Genomic DNA, 23,599 nt, shown 5'->3' with positions numbered 1-23,599 from the left:
ATTTTAGATTCATAGATGAGTCCAGAGCCCAGCGGAGTTTTAAATCAGCCTGCAAACTGAAAAAAAAAATGCATTAAAATAAAACTTTACACATACAGCAAAATTTTTCCCATAGACTTAAATATTATTTGAGAAGCAAGGTATGTGAAAAGATGTCTCACTTGTGCTTTATTAAAACAGTGGGAGTGATGGTAGTCCATCCGACTGCACCAGTATGAGAGCACCAGGATCGCCGGGGTGGAAAAAAAGCAACTCAACTTTCAAAATAAGAGCGGATTATCCACTGATGATAAATCAAAACTATAAAACGTGTCCAATACTCTACATATAATCCCTGTGAGCCCTTATATGGTCATGTCAGGTACATAGCTGTCTGGCTGTGAGCACAACAGTCCTCCCCACCTTCTATTCCAGGCTAGGCTTTGTGAGGGGCAGCCAATCAACTGACTTAAACAGAGGGGGCTCTGTTTGAAGGGAGAGGAACAAATGCTGCTTGTTTGAGACAGAGAATGAACTGAGGGGCTGCAGCAAGGCTCAGTGAATGATAAATAAGGATTATTGTGAGTTGTGATACACGCAAAGACTTTGTGTACCAGGATGAAAGCATGAACCTGGAAATGAGCATCATCAGTCCCCTTTAAGCCCTTTTGAATCAAAGCCAATTTTTCCATCAACTTCCTGACAGCGATACTGATAAAAAAAGAAATATCTCAGTTAACAATCTGCACATTATCAGACTGTTCTTTGAACTTATTTTTAGTAACTTTTGCGTCATCGTGTTCACAGTAAATGACATGATAGACAATTTATCTATCCCGTGACTGGAAGTCGTATAAAGGCAATAATTTACCAAATAAACATCAATCAATAGCATGAATGGAAATACTTTTGTAAGCCATGAGTAAAAAGGAAGTTTTACTCACCAACAACAACTTTCTCTATAGATGCCAAAGCCACATCGTGGTCTCCTAGTAGCACTGGGTCTGCATTGTCCTGCATCATAAATATCATTCAAAGAAACAAAGTTCCCATGATGTCAGATGCACTTTATACATTTTCAAGGGTCATTCTTTTAAAACACAAAAATAATGTATGTTTTAGTGTTTATTCAGTGCAGCGTAGGGACTCACGTCAGGTTTGGGACTGTCCTGGGGCACAAAGGCCACTCTAAAGTGAGTACAGAAGAGGGTCCCAGACAGCCAGCCTCTTCCTTCCCTGGCAGTCAACTTCTTCCTCACCATAACAGCTCTCTGAAGTACACACTCACCTAAAGAGGACATATGGCACAAGTGTTATAAGAATTCATCCACGATACACATCAAGCAGAAGTTTCAGTATTGCATATGTCTAATCATGACTGTGTCCTCTCCTGCACACATAACAGGAAGTATACAAAAGATAAACAAGAAGTATGAAAGAGAGTGGGCTGCAGGGAGTGGGTGTAACAACATCCTTAAACTACAAGTTACGTCCTTGAATTGTTGCAAGTCCTTGACTGGATGGACAGGGAAGAGCAAAAAATACAGCGACACCTTACTGAACCCTGCAAAGCCTGAACCATGAAATAGTCACATTTATTCTTAAACCAAAGTGTTTATTGAACATTCTGACAAATCAAAAGAAGAAAAGAAATGAAATATGAATTTGCATATATGAGTTTTAAGTTGTATCTTTTTTGGTACATCTGAGATTTTGGTTCAATTTATTGGTTAAAAAAAATGAAAAAAAAAAATGACTCAGATTTTTTTTCCCAAGCACATAAACAATCATTTTAACCACAGGTATGGCCCGGCATTACCAAAGCAATTTTCTTTAAAAATCTATTTCTGCTCAAATAACACAAAACAATTGTCCAGAGGTCATCTGCAAAATCCTGGAAAAAAAATGTAATAACCTTTAATTCTACAAGCAAAGATCTGCAAGAGAAACAGCTTGGGAGCACAGGAAGTGATGGTCTTTGGATATCATCGACAGGTCAAGCAAATCCAAGTAAACAGTACTATTATTACTGCAATATACAACTGCAAGTGTGTGCTGTGGATACCTTTATTCCCTATAAAGAAGACAAATTACACACACTCACAATTTAACATTTTAATTGTGTGTGATAGCGTAGATACCTGTGCGTGTCTGTGTGTACGTACTCACCTCAAACTGTTTTCCAACAATGCCGCGGTACAGTAAGTTACTGTCAAGTTGCTCTCTATTGATCACAGTTTGTTAAAGTCATTAATTGTAACTGCTGTATCCGACTCGCCCTGTATGAGTTCTGCAGATGTTTGTTTCCACAGACTTTAATGAGTTTTGTTTGGAGGGTAGAAGGTAAGAAAAGACTATAAAAAAAGAGCTCTGCTGCACTGTGCTGATAACATTCTGTTCTTTTATCAGGGGAGGTGCACCACAGCACACACGCTCACGGTTTCTGTACTTTAGGTGTGGAGATATTTGTGTATATTTGTGTTTTGAACATGTTGCCTCCAACATTTGTTACTGTGTGCAGTACAATGAGCTGCTATATTTATCTGATGCTGTGAAATGCAATTATAGATGCTGTTAATGTGATTTGGGGGCATTTAAGTTTTGTATGAAAATCTGAAAGAAACACGACCTGCTTCAAAACATAGTGCATCAAAACAGAAGCAGCAAGATTTTTTGCTAGACTGTAAGTGTCTAAGATAATGTAATGACTACAAGTTTTAGAAAAGCAAAGCAAAGAAAAGAAAAAAAAACCCCTGCAAAGCCTACATGCTATAAATCAAAACTGCCTTCACCTGGCAGTACGATCAAAAGAAGACACCACAGGGGCTTTTTTTTATTTTAATTTAAACAGATATGAATACACGTGCGCCTTGAAATATCAGTGTGTCAAAATGTTTAAAACCCAGGTCTACAATTTGAGGGGATCTTTAGTGGCAGCTTAAATTTCTGTATGTGTAGATTAACTGTTGTCTTCCATGCGTGCACACACACACACACACACACTTGGAAAGTCTAGAACTTTCACTCTATTATCTGAAGATAACAGTAGAGTCAGAGCTCTGAGTCACACACATATTTCACAAACACTTGAATTCTTTCACAACAACAATGAGATTCATTTCAAAATTATTTTCCATCCATCCATTCTCTTCTTTGCTTTGTGAAATAGAGCTGAAACAAGTGTGTGCAGCGATTTTCTCAGCCCAAAAGAAAAAGCGAATACAAAGATGGGGCGGTGCATGTTTTGGCTGTTGGCTATGGTCACATGATTGAACTTCACTAGTTGCATGAACTAAGCCAAAGTACTTAAACATGTTTTTGAATGTTAAACATGTTTGACTTGACTTTAGAACTCTGATCATTATAGCCATTTTGTCCCTTACACGATCAGGATGAGAAGCGTGAACCACTACATCAGAAAACGTTCTGCATTTTTACTGCATCACTGGACGAGTCGTTCAGCGTAACACAGACAAAAAGTCTGCAGAAATCATCCCAGGAAAGAACGTTTTTCCAGCTTTGATAACACATAACATCCTAAACAGCGGTACTTATGTGTGCTAGTAATCCTGTTAAGAATGTCTCTGGGTAAATGGAAAGAAAGAAAGAAGAAGCATCTGAAATTCCAGGACAAAGTTCCAAAAACAAAACTTTTCACCCACAAAAGTCTTTCACACACAAACACAGATGTGCAGAAACACTCCAAGAAAACAAAAAAGAAGAAAAAAGGAAAACCATTTCACCAAAGCACACACACACACACACACACACACACAGAGCAGTGAGGCAACAATAACAGTCTACCACAGGAACACAAAGCCTCTGCCAGTTAGACTGTGGGTTTCCATGGCAACAGGGTCTGGGATTGGGTAGACTTGGAGAAAATGGCCTTTTTGTCCATGACAAAGCAAATGTTTTCATTTCATCCAAAAGACAATTAAAAAAAAAGATGGGGGAAGACCAAACTGAAAAAAGAAAAACATGCTGAGGAAACACTGAATTCCTTCTCAGGATAATGAAAGGAACTACAATAACACGGCCCTGATATGAAAAATGACAGCAGAGATGTTGGCTGTGTTTAATGAATGTTTTGGAGCATACCAAAGCACAAACAGGAAACGGACATTTCTTTTCCCTTGCACATAAAACCCTTATTTATGCCATGAGAAAAAGAAAAAGAAGACAAGCCATAATTTGCTGATTGCACAAGAGAAGCTTAAATCTTTGAGTATGCCCTGTGATTATGCTTATGCCCTTTAGCCTTTAAAACCATCCATTAAAAACCCTCTAGGCTGGGCTTATCAATTAAACCCAACCACACATGACCCAGCTACAGAGATTTAGGATTCTTTGGGCAGTGAACACGAGTCTTTAAAACAGACAATCTGGGGTTTTGCATGCCTCTTTTTAATATCACTCCAGGGAGCAGCAGAGCTGAAAACATTCGTGTAGCTGGCAGATTTGAGACCCTGCAGAGAAAGGAAAAGAATTTGCATTCTCTATTGAGATTTAAAAAGTTTGTGTAAGCAGGTGATTCATCCCAGCATGAGTCAGCTAGACAAGGGAAGGCGTTTATGAGACAGTTTAATCCAGTAGTCTTTTATGCTCTTCCTGAATAGCTCCAGGTACAGTTTTACAACTGCTCTAACAACTTGTAGCAACTTTTACATTTTTTAGAAGTACAAAATTCATCAATTTACATTAAAAATTACAAATCATCATTATCGGTATTGGATACTTAGGGGATTTTGTGTGGTTTGCTGAAAACTTCATTCAGTCTGTATAGTTTATACAAGCCAAGAAAAGAGTTGATGTAAGTAACAAATATCCCAAAAGAACAGTTAAACCTGGGTTCAGACCTTCGACTTAACCAGCTTGACGTCTAATCATATAAAACAGAAGACATAAAAACATAATTCAACAAGCTGGCAGTGACAATTAATGAGTATCGTGTTAGTGCTATGGACAGTTGTCAAGTTGTCTGCGAGTGAGTGATGCATAACTACTGAAAGGAAAGGCTAAAAATACTTGCAAAACTAGTGCGGTGTCATGGCCATGCATCCATCAATCCTCCCAGAACTGAAAATTATGCTACAGTAGAAGTGCCAAAAAAATAAGTACCACAGACCCAACTGTTAAAATGTCCAACTTTAGCATTAAAAATCAGGTTTACAGCAGGTTCAAAAAGAAAAACTGTTTTCACTTCTATGGATAGTTTCTCCCTAACACACAGAAAGCTGTAGCTCATTATTGTCTGTTAGGTCTCATCTCCACTAATTAGAGTCCCCCAACTCGACCTCTACATTGTCCATGCTATTAGTGCCTATGAAAGCATTATATATTTTTTTTAAATGGAAAAGTTTGATTAGTGTAGGTACTGATGAAATTATAGTATTGTATTAGTCTGTTAGCACTAATCTGTTGTATTCACTCAGTTTACTAAGGCCTGAGCTGGATCCTTTCAGTGCTAAGACTTAAAAATCTATTCTGGGCTCCTCGTGATGTCTCCGAGACTGAGAGCAAAAACTAGGAAACTAGGAGGGGAAACTAATTTCATATGCTTCTACCTGCAACCCGATTCCTTCGATAGCCATATCTCATTGTTGTTGCTGACGGTGGAACAAAAGCTTCGCATTCTGGCTCAACTCGATCTTCAAAATGAAGGTTCAGCACAAATCTGCCAGTCCAGCTCACTTTTCACCTTGGCATCCCAAATGAATGAATGAGATCCTCGGATACATAAAACTCCTCCGCCTGAGGCAGCATCTCTTTGCCACTCTGCTCCACCCTTTTTTTTCTATCAACTGGTTTTGTAAAATTGAAATTCCCAGAAGGAAAGTCAGACAGAGATGGAAACAGACTATAAAGAGTTGAGACTCTGCCAGGTATCAGGCCAGCTGTACGTCATGTAACAGACAAATATCATTAAAAGTGTTTGATGGCAACAGCAGTGACACTATATTTCTTCCATACAGCAGCTTTACAGATTCCAGGTGAATTAGTCTTTGAAAACATTATAGGAGGAAGAGCTCGCCAAAACAAAATGTTGGGTTGGAGTTTTGGCGCTCAAGGCAAAGAACCAACAGCACCACAAGTTGCAGAACCAGTACATATTCAATAACTCAGACTATTCTCAGAGCAGAAAAACATTCAGTCCAAACAGGAAACAGTTTCTGACTGTCAGGATTTCTCACATTGTTGACTGAGTGCAGGATGTTGTGTTAATTTAGCAACATATGGGGCTTTTCTTCACGCTAACTTCAGTTTCGATGAGAGAGAACGACTTGGAGGATGAGAAAATACAGCTGAGATGCATGTGAACCATGTGTGTTTTATTTGTTTTCATGCACATTTGTTTCTCATTTTCAGCTGGGACGCATGCAGAGTGAAAGGTTTCTGTCCTCTTGAACCAACAGGGAGGATAAGCTCAGGTTTGGTTATATCTGTGGAAACAGTAGTATCCGTACTGTTTACAAGAAAATACTGGACACAGAAACAATCCTCAGCCTCCCAGTGTCTGAAAACTTCCTCTTCCATGTGATAATGTAATAGTGATCATGTCTATCACGATCACTATCATAACTGTTTTACTGAAACATCCATCTAAAGTAATGAACACAAAGAAAATTTAATACCTTTCTCAACATCGAGATCGAAACCCAAGTATGCAAATATCGATGCTGAGGTCTCTTGTCCATCAATCAACAAGCTGTAAAGCTGGTTGACAGCCTTTAAATCCCACAGTAACATTAGACTCTGGAAAGAAGGGATTGTGAAGATGCTCTGAAGGGGGTCCTGGCCTCTTGGCTTTGTGTGTGAATGGACAGTATCTCCCCCCTTCCCCAGTCACAGTATTGAAGCGGTACATGATCTACCTATGGCTGCTGGAGCTGTCCTGACCTGTTTAGGCCTCCTGCAGGCCGGCTCGGTTTCTGAGGTCCTGTGTCCTGGTGTCACATGAGAACACCATCGATGTCTCATGCTGCCCTTTAACTACTGACAGAACAAGACAATGTCTGCAAATATATTTTGGATTCCACAAACTGCTTTTTCAGCTCATCAATGCGTCTGGCTTGAGAGGGCACATATTTAAGACCCTTTTTAATCACAGCTTGAGACGGGCTACAAAGTAACAAAAACATCACTGTGCTGGTGGCATGAGACCCAATGATACGGTTTTAACATGAGGAGGGTTGACAAATGAGCCATTCTTCTGAAGAGTGTCTGCATGTATGCATTCAAGCAGGGAGAGAGAAAGAGCGAGTCGACGGGCGCAACGTGAGCCCCTTCACTCAGATCGGTAACACTAACTCATGATTTCTTTGTGTCTGAAAGTGAACTTGTTCTCACAAATTGCCTCAACACTTTCTCTACAGAGGATAAATTCCCCTGCCTGAAATCCGAATCCTTTATAAAATAACCCGTAACACATGTCATCTGTAGTTTAACCCTTTATTGACCGGCCCTTCAAATTTACCTGTAAAATGGGCCCGCCGGTGGGCCCATGGTCAATAAAGGGTTAAGGACAGAAAAAAAAAATTAGCTAATTTAGGTCTCAATAGAAAAAGAAAAAAAAATCATAACAGGGCTCCAAATACACATCTGTCTTCTGTCTATTAATATAAGGCAGGTTTTTGTGGACAGCTGCGTTCCTAATCTGGCTGGAATGAAGGTGGAGAAGGAGAAGAAAGACTTCAGAGAACAGTAAGATGCTGTTGGAGAGGGAGATGAAGTTTAAAGCCAGCAGGGGAAAAAATGTGCAGGAGAGACTTTCGACATTTCACAGTGAAATGCTAACAGCTAAGAATAGACTTTGTGCTTGTGTGCGCGTGCGTGCACATGTGTGCCGTCAACCACTTCCAGTGTCCGGTGAGTGTTTGCTGAAAACACACTCACTGCTGGAAAACAAATTATGCTGGCTAGATGAATTAAGGAAGTGTGTGTCTTTAAAAAAAAAAAAAGAAAAAAGAATGTGTTGTGTTTGTGTGTAAGGTCAGTGGAAGCGCACAAAGTCACCGGACACCATCAGGAACACCTGGCTAGTGCAGGGTTGGACCCCCTTTTACCTTCACAGCTACTTTAGCTCTTTGTGGCACTGATTCAACAATGTTCTGGAAATATTTATCAGAGATTTTGCTCCATGTTGGCATGACAGCATCACACAGTTGCTGCAGATTTACTGGCTGCACATCCATGATGTGAATCTCATGTTCCATCCCAAAGGTGCTCTGTTGGACTGAGATCCAGTGACTGGGGAGGCCATTTGAGCACAGTGAACTTACTGGTATGTTCAATAAACCATTTTGAGATGGTCCGAGCTTCGTGACATAGCACTTTACCTCCTAAATGCAGCTATTAGGCTGTGGTGTTTAAATTACGCTTAAATGGTAATAACGGGCCCAAAGTGTACCATGAAAATATCCCAGACACCACCACAAGCAGCAGCCTGAACCACTGACACCCGGATGGATCCATGCTTTCATCATCTGAATGTTGCAGCACAAATTGAGACTCATCAGATCAGTCAGCGTTTTACAATCTTAATGGTAGCCTCAGTTTCCTGTTCTTAGCTGGCAGGAGTGGTCTTCTGCTACTGTAGCCTGTCCGCCGTATTCAGAGATGCTCTTCTCCATACTTTTATAAGAAGTGATTGTTTGAGTTACTGTTACCTTCCTATCAGCTGAAAGCAGTCTTGGTATCCACTTTTGACCTCTGGCATCAGTAAGTGATTAGAGAACTGCCGCTCACCGACTATTTTCTCTTCTTCTGACTATCCTCTGTAAACAAGATGGTTGTCTGGGAAAATCCCAGTAGATCAGCAGTTTCTGAAATACTCAGACCTGCCGCTCTGGCACCAGCAACCATACCATGTTTAAAGTCTCTTAAATCACCTATATTCCTCATTCTGATGTTCAGTTTGAACCTCAGCAGGTCGACATTTTCCACAGTCATGCATGCACACACACAAGACTAAAAAAAGACCTATATAAAACCTTTCACTGCTATCAGACCAGCACAAATGAAACCACACCTATATTCAACTGCAACCTTTACACTGACCTCATTTACACACCAGTTTCATGGTCACTTCCACCACATCAGCTGTCCCCAAGGCCCCACTTGGTCACAGTGACACACATATACAGGAAAACAATAAAACAGAAAATAGGGTTGGTGCAGTATTTAATATGTGTTTATACTCAGGATAAATATACTTTTATACTAGGAGTTACACATAGGTTAAAAAGTACTTGATAGGGGTTTAGGTTTATTTGACCTGTGGTTCAGGTTAATACCCTCTGTAGGGCAATCGCTGCTGTTAGCTTTAGCAGCTTTGTTATCGCGCCTTTGAAAAATACATTTAGAAAAATAAAAGGAGCAAAATGACAAAAACCAAGAAGAATTAGACAAAACATTCCACACACACACTGAACCTGAAAAGGGTCAAATAGGATTCCTGACCTCATAAACTCCCAAACAGCTCACACATGCAAACACATTTATACTCAGTCTGCTCTGGGATGCTGAGCTGGGAGAAGCTGCTGATACGCAGTGTTAAAGATTAGCCTGCGTCAGATCAAGGAACTGTGGTCTGCTGCCATTCTTGTGAAAACCTCCAGTGCTGACACAAGAATATGAGCAGGCCTTGGCTCAGGGAATAACCCGCACTGTAAGACCGGCAGTCCTGCACTGGTCAGCAGATTATCCCTCGGGAAGAGGCTTGACCTCTGGTAAACCTAGAAGGCTAAATTCTCTCCACAGCAGGAGTTTTACTAGTCGAGGAGGGCACAGGAAAGTGATTTCAGGCTGACAGATGTAAGGTTATATCTCCAAAGACATCTGATATATAACAAAAACATGAAGAAGAAGTGTAATATGCAACACTTGTTTTATGAAAGGGTTAAATTCCTGTGTAAGTGCACCATAGATCAGTCCCCGCTACTGAAACCCATATGACACAAAACTCTCGCTACACTGCTCAGCATGAGCAGGCGCCATCATTGCTCCCAAATCACTGACATCACAGCAGCTTTAAGGACACGGGGATTTATCTTCATCAGGAACTGATTTAAATGTGCGAAACTAAAACATTTCCTGCTTCCGTCTGACCACATTTCATTCGACAATAAAGCCACCTGACTTTCTGATTTCATCTAACGTATTGTATTATTCTCCATAGAGGCTTAGAGATTTCTCTCATATGTGTTTCAAGCTTTTCCACTGCAGATGTTTTCCTACATCAAAGGCAAAGCACCTGCTGTGGCATTCCTCCATCCGGCGGGGCTACAAGTGTAATATGGAAATTTTAACCCGAAGAGAACAATGAAAGCAGCAGCAGCTTTATGTGGAGATATTTTTACTGACCTTGAAGCTACGGGGAAAATCATTGTGGAGTTTGTGCTGATTAAATCGCAGCAGATTTCAATCAGTCCAAAGCAAGACAACAGCAAATGACGTTATAATACGAGTATTCAGCAGATTTGAGGTGAAAAACATAAATGAATAAACAGAGGAGAACACGACGAGGGAAACATGTGGTTGGGATTTAGGCTTAATGTTGCAGGTGTTTCTTTTTTTTTCAAATCATAGAAACAAAACAAGTCCAGGAAAGAGCCTGTATGTAAAAGATGGAGGGCATCACAGTGACGTCATTCACTAGTCAGTGATGTATGCATTATGTAGCATCAAGCTGACGTATCCAATTTTGTGACTCTAAAAATTAGCAAAACTTCAAAAGTGAACTTTATATTTTATCCAAAATAATCTGAAACTAGTGACTGGATCCAAAATTTAAACACAGGGGATAAAACACAGGGATCCCCACTGTGTTTTATCCAACTTCCAAACACATTTGCAAAGGAAAACAGAGCATCTGCTTTATAAAACAAAGCCAAACAAGGAAAATTAATGCAATTTTTGTTTTTGTAAGTGCTAAAAGCTGAAAATCCTAATTGGAAGTCAAATCAGATTACTTGGCCATCCATAGTAGTAACTTTTTCAATGATGTCTTTATACATAACTACAAAATCAGTTTGTAAAAGCATAATCTTACCTGGTAGGCATCGGAGCCCAAACAGATCTCGACTCCTCGCGTTCACCCCGGTCTGACTCAGCATCCTCTCCTGAAGGCAAAGAGAGCAGACATAAACATCATTTAATTACGTCGAATTGACAGGAAATAGGAGGAAAGCCAAACAAGCTCTGTACAAATGTAAAAATGTACCTGCACGTATGAGGCTCAATGATTAATACGCATTTTATATTTAATCCCTTCATTAGTTGAAATGAACCTTTGTCCCATATTTGCTCAGATAAACCAACCAGCTCCTCAGCCAAGTCGTCTACAGAGTTCATCAAATCAGGTAAGCAAATAACCACCCTCACCAACATTTTACAGAGACCCTAAACACCACACTGGCAATGAAAGTTTTGTACTTTTGAAATGAATAATCTATTTCTGACCTCGACCACAAACTGTTTACTCGAGAAATCCAAATGCAGACAAAACAACAGCGAGTCGACTCATGGTCGGAGCATCGTGTCACCTCCGGCCTTGATTACATTTAAACCATGGCTCTGGCCGACACCCTCATTAAAGTCTGACTCTCAGTCTCAGTGGACTTGTTTTCAAAGACAAAGAAACAAAGCCAACCGCACAAAGTCCCATGATTCTTAATTTCCATGTTGCTTTTCTGTTTGTTCCTGCTTTCTCTGGTCTCACGTACTTGAGCAGGACTGGGAGCAGAATCCAAGCCCACAGAGCCACTGAGGTTTCTATAATCAGGCTGTGAGCTTACTAGCACACATGCTTCCACTTAACTTTGCTACTAACCCCCCTTTGTGAAGGCCATTTACATTTATCGCCTTAAGAGCCCATAATAAGCCGAGGTCTGCAATGTGAGAGGATGGTATGATTATACAGGTGGCAAAGAAAGCTTTAAAATAGTACAGAAACAGAGGAAAGGCCCAAATTTACATTGCAGAGCCTCAGATTTCTCTCCAAACACTTCTGGCTGCGTTTGGCGCACAGTGAAACTATTAATCACCGTTTAATGCACCGGCTTTATCGTGAAAAGACTCCGAGTCAGCAAGGAGGCGCGAACAATAACAATGAATCCACTCAGTCGCCTGTGTTATGCTAACAATTTTGCAGTGTGGTGAATTCTGTTTTAGCAGCCTGCTCGTGAAAACCTGACGCTGTAAGCTTTGTGGGCCTTCATGAAAAGAAGAAACTGGGAGCGTTTAACAAAGAGGACCTTTGCTCCCTGTAAAGGTTGTAAAATCACACATCATGGCTCTGACTTTTCTTTCTTTCTGTGAGAGCGTCTGGCTGTCTCTGTAGTAAAAAACCCACAAATTGTGCTGCTTGGTACCGAATGTAACATGCGTATGTAACATGTATGCACGGCTCGATGTTAGCCTTTGGGGGTGTGGCTACGAACGCTTACGCAACTTATTGTGTTTTTAATCGAGGCAGTAAATCTGTGTGAACTTACACAGATTTACTGCGTTAACAAAAACATATTGTATACCCACATAAGTGGAAAAACTGGTTAGAAGTATTTTTATTACAATGCTGGTGATTTGACTTTGTGGGGTTAAACTTTGCTTACTTCACAGAAATCTTTGCCTTTCCCTGTTATTTCTGGCCATTTCACCAACAACCGTTTATTATAAGGCTTCAGTTAAATTAAAACCCAGTCCTGGGGCAGACCAAAGCCTCTTTTGGTGAACACTAAAATGTATTGTGTATACACCAGAGTCATCACTGCCTGATTCAAAATGGGCCTTTGGGAGGCCCATTTATCCGCTTTACCCTTTTCCTGTTATTTCTGGTCATTTAATAAAGAAATATTAAAATTATACCTCAGCTAATGAAGCCTCACATGGTTTTTCTTTTTCATGTTATCAGATTCACTACTTTTTTAAGGTGAGTAAATGAAACCTGTTGCTTGTCTTATTGCCAGGCTTTTCCTGGCTCAAACTGAGTGCTTGGGGAGTTGCTGTGCGTGTAAGCGTAACTGTTTTAGATATAATCAAGTCAAAGAGTATTTATTATCGGTATTATTTTGATTAACATGCATGTTCCTATTATTTACGTCCATTTACATAAAGGTAAATATTTTGATCACAGCTGTGGCGTTTTTTCTCAGGAAGCCCGAAATCTTTTGACGAGCACTGACATTTCTTCTAAGCAGGAAAAACTCCTGCGTGTGCACGTGTACTGTAACTGTTAACTCACAAAGTTTTGGTGACATTTTGAAAACGGAACAATAAAATACTACAAGCACTTAATGATGTCAAGTTGGCAAATTTCTTGCTTTGAAATCAAAATCCAGACTCTTAATTCTCTAATAAAACAACAGGAATCAGCTAATTGCAGTTCTCCCTGCAAATATTTTCCAAAAGATCATAAATATGATTATTTTCAGCCATTTTACGAGCTAAGCTAAAATTAAAAAAAATTGTCTGCTAGGAGACCTCACTAGAGAAAAACAAAAGTTAGGACACTAAAGTTTTTTTACAAGCCTTAGTTTGTGCCAGAGCATTGTTCATTTTTTTTTCCATCTGGCTTTAAAATGTCTGCACATTCTTTCTGTCTCTCCATCAACACCCACAGAAAACCCACAGCTGGATTCCTTATTCCCCCTTTAAATACATCAAAGATATTCAGAGGGTTCATCATTTATTTCTGAAGTCTACATGTCCTCACCGTGAAAGGCGAGTAAACTCACTTTAATAACACAGCAATACACAAGGTGAAGTGCAGGTTGTGATACGACAGGAGAGGAATTAATGATTCCCACTTTTAGAACATCTGAAATGCAGAGAATTTAACCTTCACAAGCAAGTTTTGCACAACCAAGGCAAATCAGGAAGAGATAAGGAAAACTGAGATAATGTCTACTTTAACTTAAACATACTTTGACCACAGTAAGGCCGCCCTTAAATCTCGGACTCACATGTCACTTAAAAACCACATTTCCAGGGCCGTGTTTCTGCTGACATGTCACTTTTGCTTTCATTGTGTGGCTTTTGAATAGCCTACTATATCACTTTCATTGCCCACCCCCACCCGTCTCCCTCTCTGCCCCACTTTTGCCCTCCTTAAACTCCCTCCCTCTTATCCTCGGGGACTGTGGCCAGGGCTTATTGCAGTTTCCATTGCTCATGGCTTCCCCTTGCTACTGCAGCCAGACTTCTGCAGTAAGCGTGCCTTGTTCCTGGGTCTGGAACAAACTTCTCTTTCCCCAAACATGTGGCCGAAATCACGAGGGAACAAACTTATTTTTTGGTAGACATACATCTCATCATGTTCCATTTTCATTTCCTATATTTAAACTGCTTACCGTATCTTAAAAATTGTTTTAATTTACATCACTCTGAGGAGTCTCTGCTTCACCAAAAGTCTTGAATGGCAATCTAACCAGTCCAAAAACAATGATGTTGAAGTTAAATATCCTCAGTTGGTGGAGAAGGAATTTTATTTGCAGTCTTTTACCAAAACATACAGTTAAAATTTGGACTCTATTGTTAATATGAACAATCCTGGGTCTATTTTGAAAGCTACCCCCACTGTGTAATGCCTGGCTTATAGCACACACACATTAGCTTTTAGCCACCATTCTCCCACAGCCTGTTTATTTATATTGTGCTTTTCATTTCCTCACATGAATGAGGGAAGTCAAATGGTATTGTGACTCGGAAGGAAAAATCAGGACGTGATGCAGTTTTGCTAAACAGGGACCACTTTGAAGTGTTTTTCTCGGCAGACATAAAACAGAACGTTGGATTTGCTTTAGAGCTAGACCTGTGATATTTCACTGTAGACGATACCACAGAAGCAAAAGATCTGATAGAATCACACTCAAAAGGAAAAACCTCAAGGGCAACCATCGGGGGAAAAAAGACTCTGTGGAAATGCACCAAACCTTTACTAAATACTGACAAACAGCAGAATTTCAGCCAAAGCTCCTTTTGATCTTAATAAAAGGAAACACAGAAATTAGAGAAACTGTTTATTAAATATATTAAATTATACATCAATATGTATCAATCTTTAATGAGCTGGGCATTCTAGTGGTTAATATTTAATGTGAAATTTATGCATCAGCCTATAGTGAACATCCAGTTTAACCCATTTCTGTAGAAAACCTTGAAGCAATCATTCTAAATCTTTTATCATGACTGTCTGGTAACAAGAGTTTATTATATATATAAAAACACTGTCAGTGTAGACATATAGACATAAAAATACTGATAATAACGATGTGTTTATGGTGTCCCTGCACCAGGAATGCATTTCCCACATCAAACAGCGGCCTCCACAAAGCAAGTACCATAACAAACCATATGCATACAATTGGATGCACTATCAAAGTCCTCCCACAAGCAAATCTCACAATTCAGCAGTTGTTTTGCTTCACCAAGCCCAAGGCCCACTTACTGAGCTGGGCCAACCAATTTAATTTTTATTCAAATTGTGACTTTTGTTTAAAATCATTATTAAATCAGGATAAATTTGTTCCTTTTCTGCACTCATTATGAATATGAAGCTCTTGTCTTCTGAATCAAACTAACTCCTTCCTTTACAGCAACACCTCCATCCTTCCAAAACAGCTCAGAATCACTCACAGTTTAGTAGAGCTCAGGCTGGAAAGACGATCTTTCCACAGAACAAGTAAATTCCAAGAAACATTTCATTGATTAACCTTTGATCAGGATCATTAAGGCAGCAGCTGCCTCTGACTCTGTCTCCAATATCAGCTACATTTAAACTGAGATTATGGTTTTTGATGTAACTGAGCAGCCCAAGAAAGACCAACAACTTTAATTTCAACGGTTACAGGACTTTTTTTTTACCATTAATGGGACGGAGACTAAAAAAATGTTTGACGCTTGACTTGTGGCTGATGTCCAGTGCACTTCAAAATGTGATGCTAATTTACACAACGGATACTGTTAGCCAAGAAAATGATGATTACACTCAGCCACATCTTTACTAAGATCATGTGCGGATATGCCCTGACACTGTGGTGAACTCTGGAGCTTTGATCAAAGGTTAACGTTAAATGTTTCCAGCTATTGGTTGTACTTTGGAAAGAACTGCGGGTTGGTAATTGGTTTAAACAAACCATTGTGTCTCCACTACGATTTGTAATGTGTCTTGAACTTTGACCCTCAGCTTGAATAAAAAAGAAAAAGTGCATGTTTTTGGAACACAGAGATGGTCTCTCACTATATCTGCCTCTACATTATTCCCGTCTCGCTGTGGTAGATTGTCAGACAATGACACACTGTCAGATCGGTACGGTGAGGCTCAAAGGTCACACGAAATGAACACAGTGCTTTGGTTATGATGGGAGATCAGTACTAGAGCAGTCAGAATCTACGCTAACAGATTTGTGAGATTAAATGCCAACTTTAGACACACACTGATAGTCCTTGACATTTTACCAGATCGATAGGATTCACCTCTTAAGTCACCATCACCGGTATGGCACTAACTTAGCAATGATCAGATACCAGGTATCTTCTGGTATCTGATCTCAACCTCTGAGCACAGCAATCATATGATCCTTCTGTGGAGTCAGCAGATATACTTCCTGTTCCATGCTTCAGTTATAGGTTTGAATGAAGTACGAGAAAATAATCCATCCATCTATTTTCTCCCGCTTATCCACTTCAGGGTTGTTGGAGCCTATCCCAGCTACCATAGGACAGGGACAAGTTACCCATGTTAGCAACAGCTGGGCTAATAAAGAGAGACAGACAACCATTCGCACTCACATTCACATCTTTAATTAAAAATGATCAATTAATCAATCCACACTAATGGATTAATAACTGAGAAGAGGAAAAATCACTCAGACAATAGCCCTTAGTTACATGACTGAATCTCTGCAAACACGTTTGTCATGGGCTCATCACACTGAAGGATTATCTGCACGCAAGCAAAACCCACCCAAATGGACTGATCAATCAATACATGGACTAAAAGCAAAACCAGAAAGCCTCCAGTACCAAAAACATCTCTCTGCGCGGATATCTGTTTATAGAAACCAGACAAACATGAACAAACGACAGAAGCAGCACTGTCACAAAGCCCTGAATGAAATCTGACAGCAAATTTCATCCGTCGCTACACTTCCTGTCAGAGGATCCCTGACAACACTCTTCATTTAAGGGAGGGGAGGGCTCCATGGCCACTAGACAGATGACTCGGTGACTTAAAGGTTATAAGTCTGATGCGCAGCGGCCAGCGTGCCCATCAGCAGCACCACTTCCTCCGCCTGGTCTCTGCAGCACTCTCCCGTCTCTCTCGAGCAGATTAATGTCTCAAATGGCTTAAATGAAATACCAGCGCTGGATATTGAACATTATCCAAGTGTGACAGTTCACCACCCGTGTGTGACATTATCACAGTCACTCCATACAGTCAAAGAGACAAACGACCGAGCCTCTACAGGCCAAGCCTCTCTGTTAGCGAATGGTGCCGCTAGTTAATTATCACCCAATGCCAGATCAATACCCCTTCTAACAGGACCATAAATCTGCTGTGGGGTTAAGAGGAACCCATTGTTACGCTCTGTTTAAGCCGTGGGAGCATCTGCAGCACAGAGGCTGGTGATGAATGTGTCGCCGGGGCCCTGTGGGAGCGGGTGTGGGTGACTGTACTGCTTTGGCCCACTTCTATCGGGGCTGAGATCTTAAGCCACTCTGAATAGCGCTCAGATGATCCGTCCTCTGGCATTTTTGATTCTGTTGAGCTTTGTGCTGTGTGCCTTTCATGCTGACTGCTTCAAAGCTGGCTGGGAGATGCAGATAGAGTGAACTCAGGGGGAAATGCGCAGCCAAAACAAGCTTGAATATGCTTCCTATTCTGTCAAGATGCAGGCCTGCGCATCCTTGTAGCATTTAAGCGCTGCTGTTGTCTTCTGTTTCACTGAGCTGCATACTATTCTACACATTCAACCTCCAGAGACTTACCCTCTTTTTTAATTTTCTCCAAGACATTTATGATTAGTTGGCCCAACAAATATGAAAACTCAGCTAACCAAAATCATAACCACAGCTATTCTGGTCAATGATTACATAACATGACCACTCAGATGTAGACTCGGTGTAAAAATATTAGATTTACTAAAATTTAGTCCGATTTATTTTATTGTTTTATTTTCTATTTTTTCATATTGGCTGTAATTATTAATAATTTCTAGTGCAAAAAAAGACTCATAGATGTTATTATTATGAAAAGACTGGATTATTATAGCTATTATGGTATATAGGTTTGCCGCAGTCGTCCCTTTGTCAGATTTAGCTGGTACAAAATGCTGCTGCTCAAATTTTAACTGAGGCGAGTTTTAGTGTCACTCCATTGGCTTCCTGTCGACTTCAGGATTTTATTTTAAGATTTTATTCACAGTTGTTAAGATTGTAGATGTGCTGGCACCACTCTGTTTGTCTTGTTCATGTACATTCAAATATCTAGACTTTAAACTAGAGGTGAGGGAGCTTTTTCAAATCTGTGGAATGATTAAATTCACTTTAGAAATTCACAAACTACTCCTACATTTAAGTCTTTGTTCAAGATTAATTTTTACTCTCCAGCCTTTAAGTCAAACTAAACCTTAGACAGGAAGCTGCACTTAAAAACTGCACTAATTACAAGACATCTTTGTTAACTCTGGTTTTAAATGTGCTGGAAATATAAAGTTGACCTTGACTTTCATATTTCAATCTTCTTGGTTCGACTTTTAAATTTAATATTTGCACTAATTAGTACAGTTTCTGAGTGCAGCTTCATACCAGAGATCGCCAGCATTAGTTGATAAATTAGGATGTCACAAACTCCCTTTGGTTAACACATTTTCCTCCCAAGCAAAAGATCCCACTTAGATTCCAGTAGGAGACACAAACCCAGCCCCGTGCACTCCCAGTGCATGTTGATAAATCTCTACCAAATTGAATATGCAAATCTATCCACGATGGCGACCCCTCAGAAATAAGGGAGCAGCTGATAATTGAAAAGATAATAGACAAAAGATAATTGAAAAAAAAACAAACAATTATTTATCGTCTGTCTTTTTTTGTTCATTTTTGTCACAGAGATGCTCTTTTATCCTCCTCTAAAACCGAACCTCACTCCTCACAAGTCAAGAAAACCGACATTAATATTTAATTCAGTGCTCTGGAAGCACTTTGGTTTTAATTTATTTTTCTTAAACGTTAAATGCATTATGTTTCAAAAGTCATGCTGTTGTTTTAAGTATTTATAATCTCAATTCTGATGAAAATCCGTGTGTGATTACGGTTTGTTTGCCTTTTGCAACACACCAGGATTCAAGAAGATTAAACGTCCAAATGGCAAAGCCATCTGGTCCGAGATGAGCCCAGGGTTGGATTCAGTTTTTTAAAACCAATCTTAACACATGCTCATGGCACTGAAACATAAGAGTGTGTGGGTGGCCTCTGCACAGCCTCTACATTACGGTAACTCAGAGTAGTAGTGAGCTGAGGGTATGAAATGAATAAAAGCATTGAAGCTGAAGTTAAGATACGTTAATTTCCTAAATCTCAGACACATGGGATTCAGGCGGGGGGGATGTGATGATTCCTGAAAGTCTCGTTCTGAGTTAATCAAATTCAAATGTCTTGAACCGCAAAACCACTGTCTCCATGGTGACAGCCAGATGTTGTGCAGCGCACATCACCTCCCCACCCCACTCCACATGCAAGCCTCGCTTGAGGGCAGAGTACAGGCATCTGTTACCATTTCCCCCTGCGGCTGCTGAAAATAACCGAGGAGAGACAGGCAACACAAAGACGCAGCCAAGAGTCTGTTCCCGAAGGAAAAAGGCGGATCCTGACGCATTCATACTGCCTGTGTGTACGCACGGCTTTGTGCTGCACATCAAACCAATGGCCTCTTCAAATCTCCACCCCCTCAGGAGCTCCTAAATGGGGACAATATCAAAAAAATTCACCTTTACTGTGTCAAAGCTGTTCATTACAACATCACGTGACCAGGAAATTATCAACAGAGACCAAAGAAGAAGGAAGGGGGCCCACAGGAAGCCAAAATATTTCGACAGAACTAAATACAGTGGAGAGAATTGACCTAGTTGACTAAAACCAGTGGTTCCCAAATGAGGCGGCTTTTTGTGACAGTCATAAATTATGATGGAGTTGCTCAGTTTTTTTATTATTTATGCATGTAACAAAAAAAAAAGAAAGAAAGAAATCCCATTTTTGAGTTCCTAAACACAAATTTTGCACACGCATCAGAAGTGCTGGAAATTTACATAGTTCATGCACCCCTACAAAATTTCAACAAAGTAGCCCCAGAGCTGTATTTTGCATACATGTGTGCAAAAGTAATATTCCAAGACATAGCCATCATTTGAACACAACAGGAAGTCTGCCATTTAACATGCAATTCTGCTGCCATTTTTGCCATTTCCACGCATTATATGTTAACAAGCTCATTCTAGAGATTTAATCAGATCAACCTTTAATCAGCTCCATCAGCCCAACGATGCTAAACGGCAAAGCCTTTGAGTTTTCATTGAAGAGCATATTTCCAGCACCATGACGTAAAGAAACTGACTCATTCATTCTCTAATCTGCCCCAAGCTTCAAACGCTTGATAAGAGTGTGGACCTGGAGGTGTTTACATGCTATTTTTGAGTCACAGTCATACTGCAACAGGAAATAAGCATTCTGTGATAAACAACATGCTTATGGGCTACATGACATTTTGCATGTTGGTTGTACACATGAGATATAGCAACATCCTGCACAATTAATGGCTATTCTCACCACAAAGTGGACACACAACGTGTTTTGTAAAGCAGATAAACACATATTTGGACACTGTACTTGACTTATTCAAGTAAAAGTCTGGTATTTTTAGGAAAGTGATTCAAGGCTGCAGCATCAACATGCATTACCTAAAGTAAAAGTACTCATTACTCAGAATGATCTAAATTACATCATTGGATCATAATTACTGATCTGTACAGTACTTTAATGTCATTTTAGCTACCTATAATTAATGATATACTAGTAAATTGATATTTTTAAAAATCTGCAAAATAATAACTTCCTTAAACTTTCAAATAAAAGGTACTGAGTAAAAAATGCACTATTTACGTCCAAAGCACACTGGAGTAGAAGTAAAAAGCTGCATAATACAGAATTTGAAATTATCTGTTCTAGCATATCCCAAACATATCTCAAGCCAGAAGCTGCTATCAGCTTTGGGCAAAGGGACTTTTATATGTCCTTTATTAATCCAGGTAAAAAGTGTGTTTTTTAAAAACAGATTAAAGCAGAAACTGCAACAAATAGACCCTTTACAGCCCCAACAGGACTGGATTCATTATAACGTAAGTATAATAATGTAGTCATATAGATAGAAAAGGTAATTTCTTTTTTTCTATTTATATAACCTTTTGTAAAGCCCGTATCTACAGCACTTTTGGCACATATTTCAGGGTGGACCTGTGGCCACCTCATGTCCCAATCTCTGGACACACCCCTGTAGATGACCTTTAATAGTAAACAAAAGCAGGCTGAAACGCTCACCGCACAGCTCTCTGACGTTAATGATGAAGACCATCTGCACCGTTTGTCTTTATGTGCTACAATTTAATCCCCACACCAGAATCCCAGAGGTGATTAAGATTCCCCATCCCTTCACTGGCCTTTAATTAGGTGTGCAGCCAACGATGGTGACACGATGTACCCTTACTGTAATTATAAATCTCCTTGTTATCCCCACAGAGGGAAGCAGAAGCAGCCTTCCCCCCCCCCCCCACCCCCCACTGCAAAGCTCCAGCTCTGAGTGGGGAACAGTCCTGAGGAACCTCTGAGCAGGGACTGCAGATTTTTGGTTGCAACCTGACTACATGACTGTACATTTATAGCTCAGCTTGGTGAATGATGGTCAGTGTTTCCTGCATGATGACACTGCCTGCTCTGTGGCCTGTGAGGTGTTTAATCACGCAAGGAGTGCTGATGAGTTATAGCACTGCGAGATCAACTTAAAGAGGTCAAACCTGCTCTAAAAAAATCATAAACCAAGGCGATAACTGCGTGCACCATTCATACTGAAGCTACATGCTGCAGGAGCGAGCCCAAAACAAGTGTAGAAAAGGTCCGTGGTGAGTGTGAGGAAAGACAGAAGAAGGAAAACGAGCGGTCACAAATGAAATGATCAAAAATCAAAGCCTCTATCATTGAATAACAAAGCCGTGCTGGCCCGGGAGCGTTGTGACCTTACCTTGATGTCTGGGAGCATTTGTCTCACTTTGAACGTGGTTTTAGATCCTGTCAACATTTTTCACGACGGCTCAACTCGCACTGAACTGAAGAGCAGGAGCGGACTAAAGCTCGCAGAGTGGATCAAATGTAAAAATCTGTGTTGTTATGAGCTCACGGTCGCGACGTTAGCGCTCTCCTCTTCTCATGTTCAGTCGTTAAAACGCGAAAGAAACGTCTGGGGGCGAGCAGCTACGCTCGGCTAGCCTGTATCACCGGCTGCTGCTACAACTGAGGTGTTCACTGTGGACACGCAAACTATTTTCATCGCTGTTGCCACTGACAGCATCTGAGACTGTGACCACACCAAATATTAAAAAAAAAAAAAAGAAAGAAAGAAAGAAAAAAGCGAAAGCACAACCTACTGAACTAAGACCGTGATGACTCTCTTATGAAGTGGCGTGACGGAGAGATGTGTTCACCGTTAACTGGGGCTTTGCTGCCCATTGCGTAGCGCTCTATTTGTTTATGCCTTCGCCATAGTGAAACACACTGGTGGAAAAAACAGAAAAGCCAAGCGCAACAGCGGCAGTAGTGGAGTGGAGCTTCTTAAAGGCACAGGACATCTTTACTGCCAAATGGAAAGTTAATAAGGGAGGGAAGAAAGACTGTGACAGGAAGTTTTGTCATATTCCTTTGAACAACCGTTTTACCTACTTTCACTTAACCCCTTGAACTCAACACAGAGATATAGTGGTAGAAATGTGAAAACTGGAGTAAAGTGATGACAAGTAACATGCTTAACTTTGTTTTTCATGACTCACAGACTACTTTAATCATATTTTAATATACTTTCGTCTTTTCTCTCTTCTCTTTCACTTCACACCTGAACCAGTCGAGGCCCATGGTATTTTTCAGGTTAAAAAGGGGTTCTTCCTCCCCACTGCCATCAAGTGTTTTCTCATAGAGAAACATTTGATCATTGGGACTCTTTCTCTAATATTGTAATGTTTACCTTACAATATGAAACCCATTAATATCTGTTCCTGTGAACTGGCATTATCTAAGTTAAAATGAATTAAATGCAATGGGCAAATGTAAAGCGGGAAAAATAATCTGTACTGACCTAAAAATATCTCAGTTAAAAATGAAACATTGGGATAAATTACATTACTGCTACAGTATCTATAATACTTTATGATAATCAGGACTCTAAGCATGGTATCAGGCCTCTGTTCTAACATCACAAAATGTGATTCTATCTTTAGCTCTGCTGTACCCAAACTACTTTAAATCCGGTGTACAGTACCACCTTGTGCTAACTCTCATGGGATAAACCAGTTTTGTGTTTACC

At 40.2% G+C, this 23,599-nt stretch overlaps 1 protein-coding gene across 1 annotated transcript in view; it reads right to left on the bottom strand.

The window, feature by feature from the left end:
• Window positions 1–22,766, bottom strand: part of mtmr11 (myotubularin related protein 11) — a 39,163-nt gene extending 16,397 nt beyond the window's left edge. Inside the window, exons 1-4 of the mRNA XM_063486959.1 lie at window positions 22,268–22,766; window positions 11,033–11,102; window positions 1,131–1,267; window positions 924–993 (exon numbers count right to left, since the gene is read on the bottom strand). Coding sequence (XP_063343029.1) covers window positions 924–993; window positions 1,131–1,267; window positions 11,033–11,102; window positions 22,268–22,324 — 334 coding nt within the window. The 5' untranslated portion in view covers window positions 22,325–22,766. The remainder of the gene's footprint in view (window positions 1–923; window positions 994–1,130; window positions 1,268–11,032; window positions 11,103–22,267) is intronic.
• Between the last annotated feature and the right edge of the window lie 833 nt (window positions 22,767–23,599).

The sequence above is a fragment of the Pelmatolapia mariae genome, linkage group LG10_11 (genome assembly GCF_036321145.2).
Source record: "Pelmatolapia mariae isolate MD_Pm_ZW linkage group LG10_11, Pm_UMD_F_2, whole genome shotgun sequence".
Classification (NCBI taxonomy): domain Eukaryota; kingdom Metazoa; phylum Chordata; class Actinopteri; order Cichliformes; family Cichlidae; genus Pelmatolapia; species Pelmatolapia mariae.
This window is presented reverse-complemented; position numbering and strand designations above follow the sequence as displayed.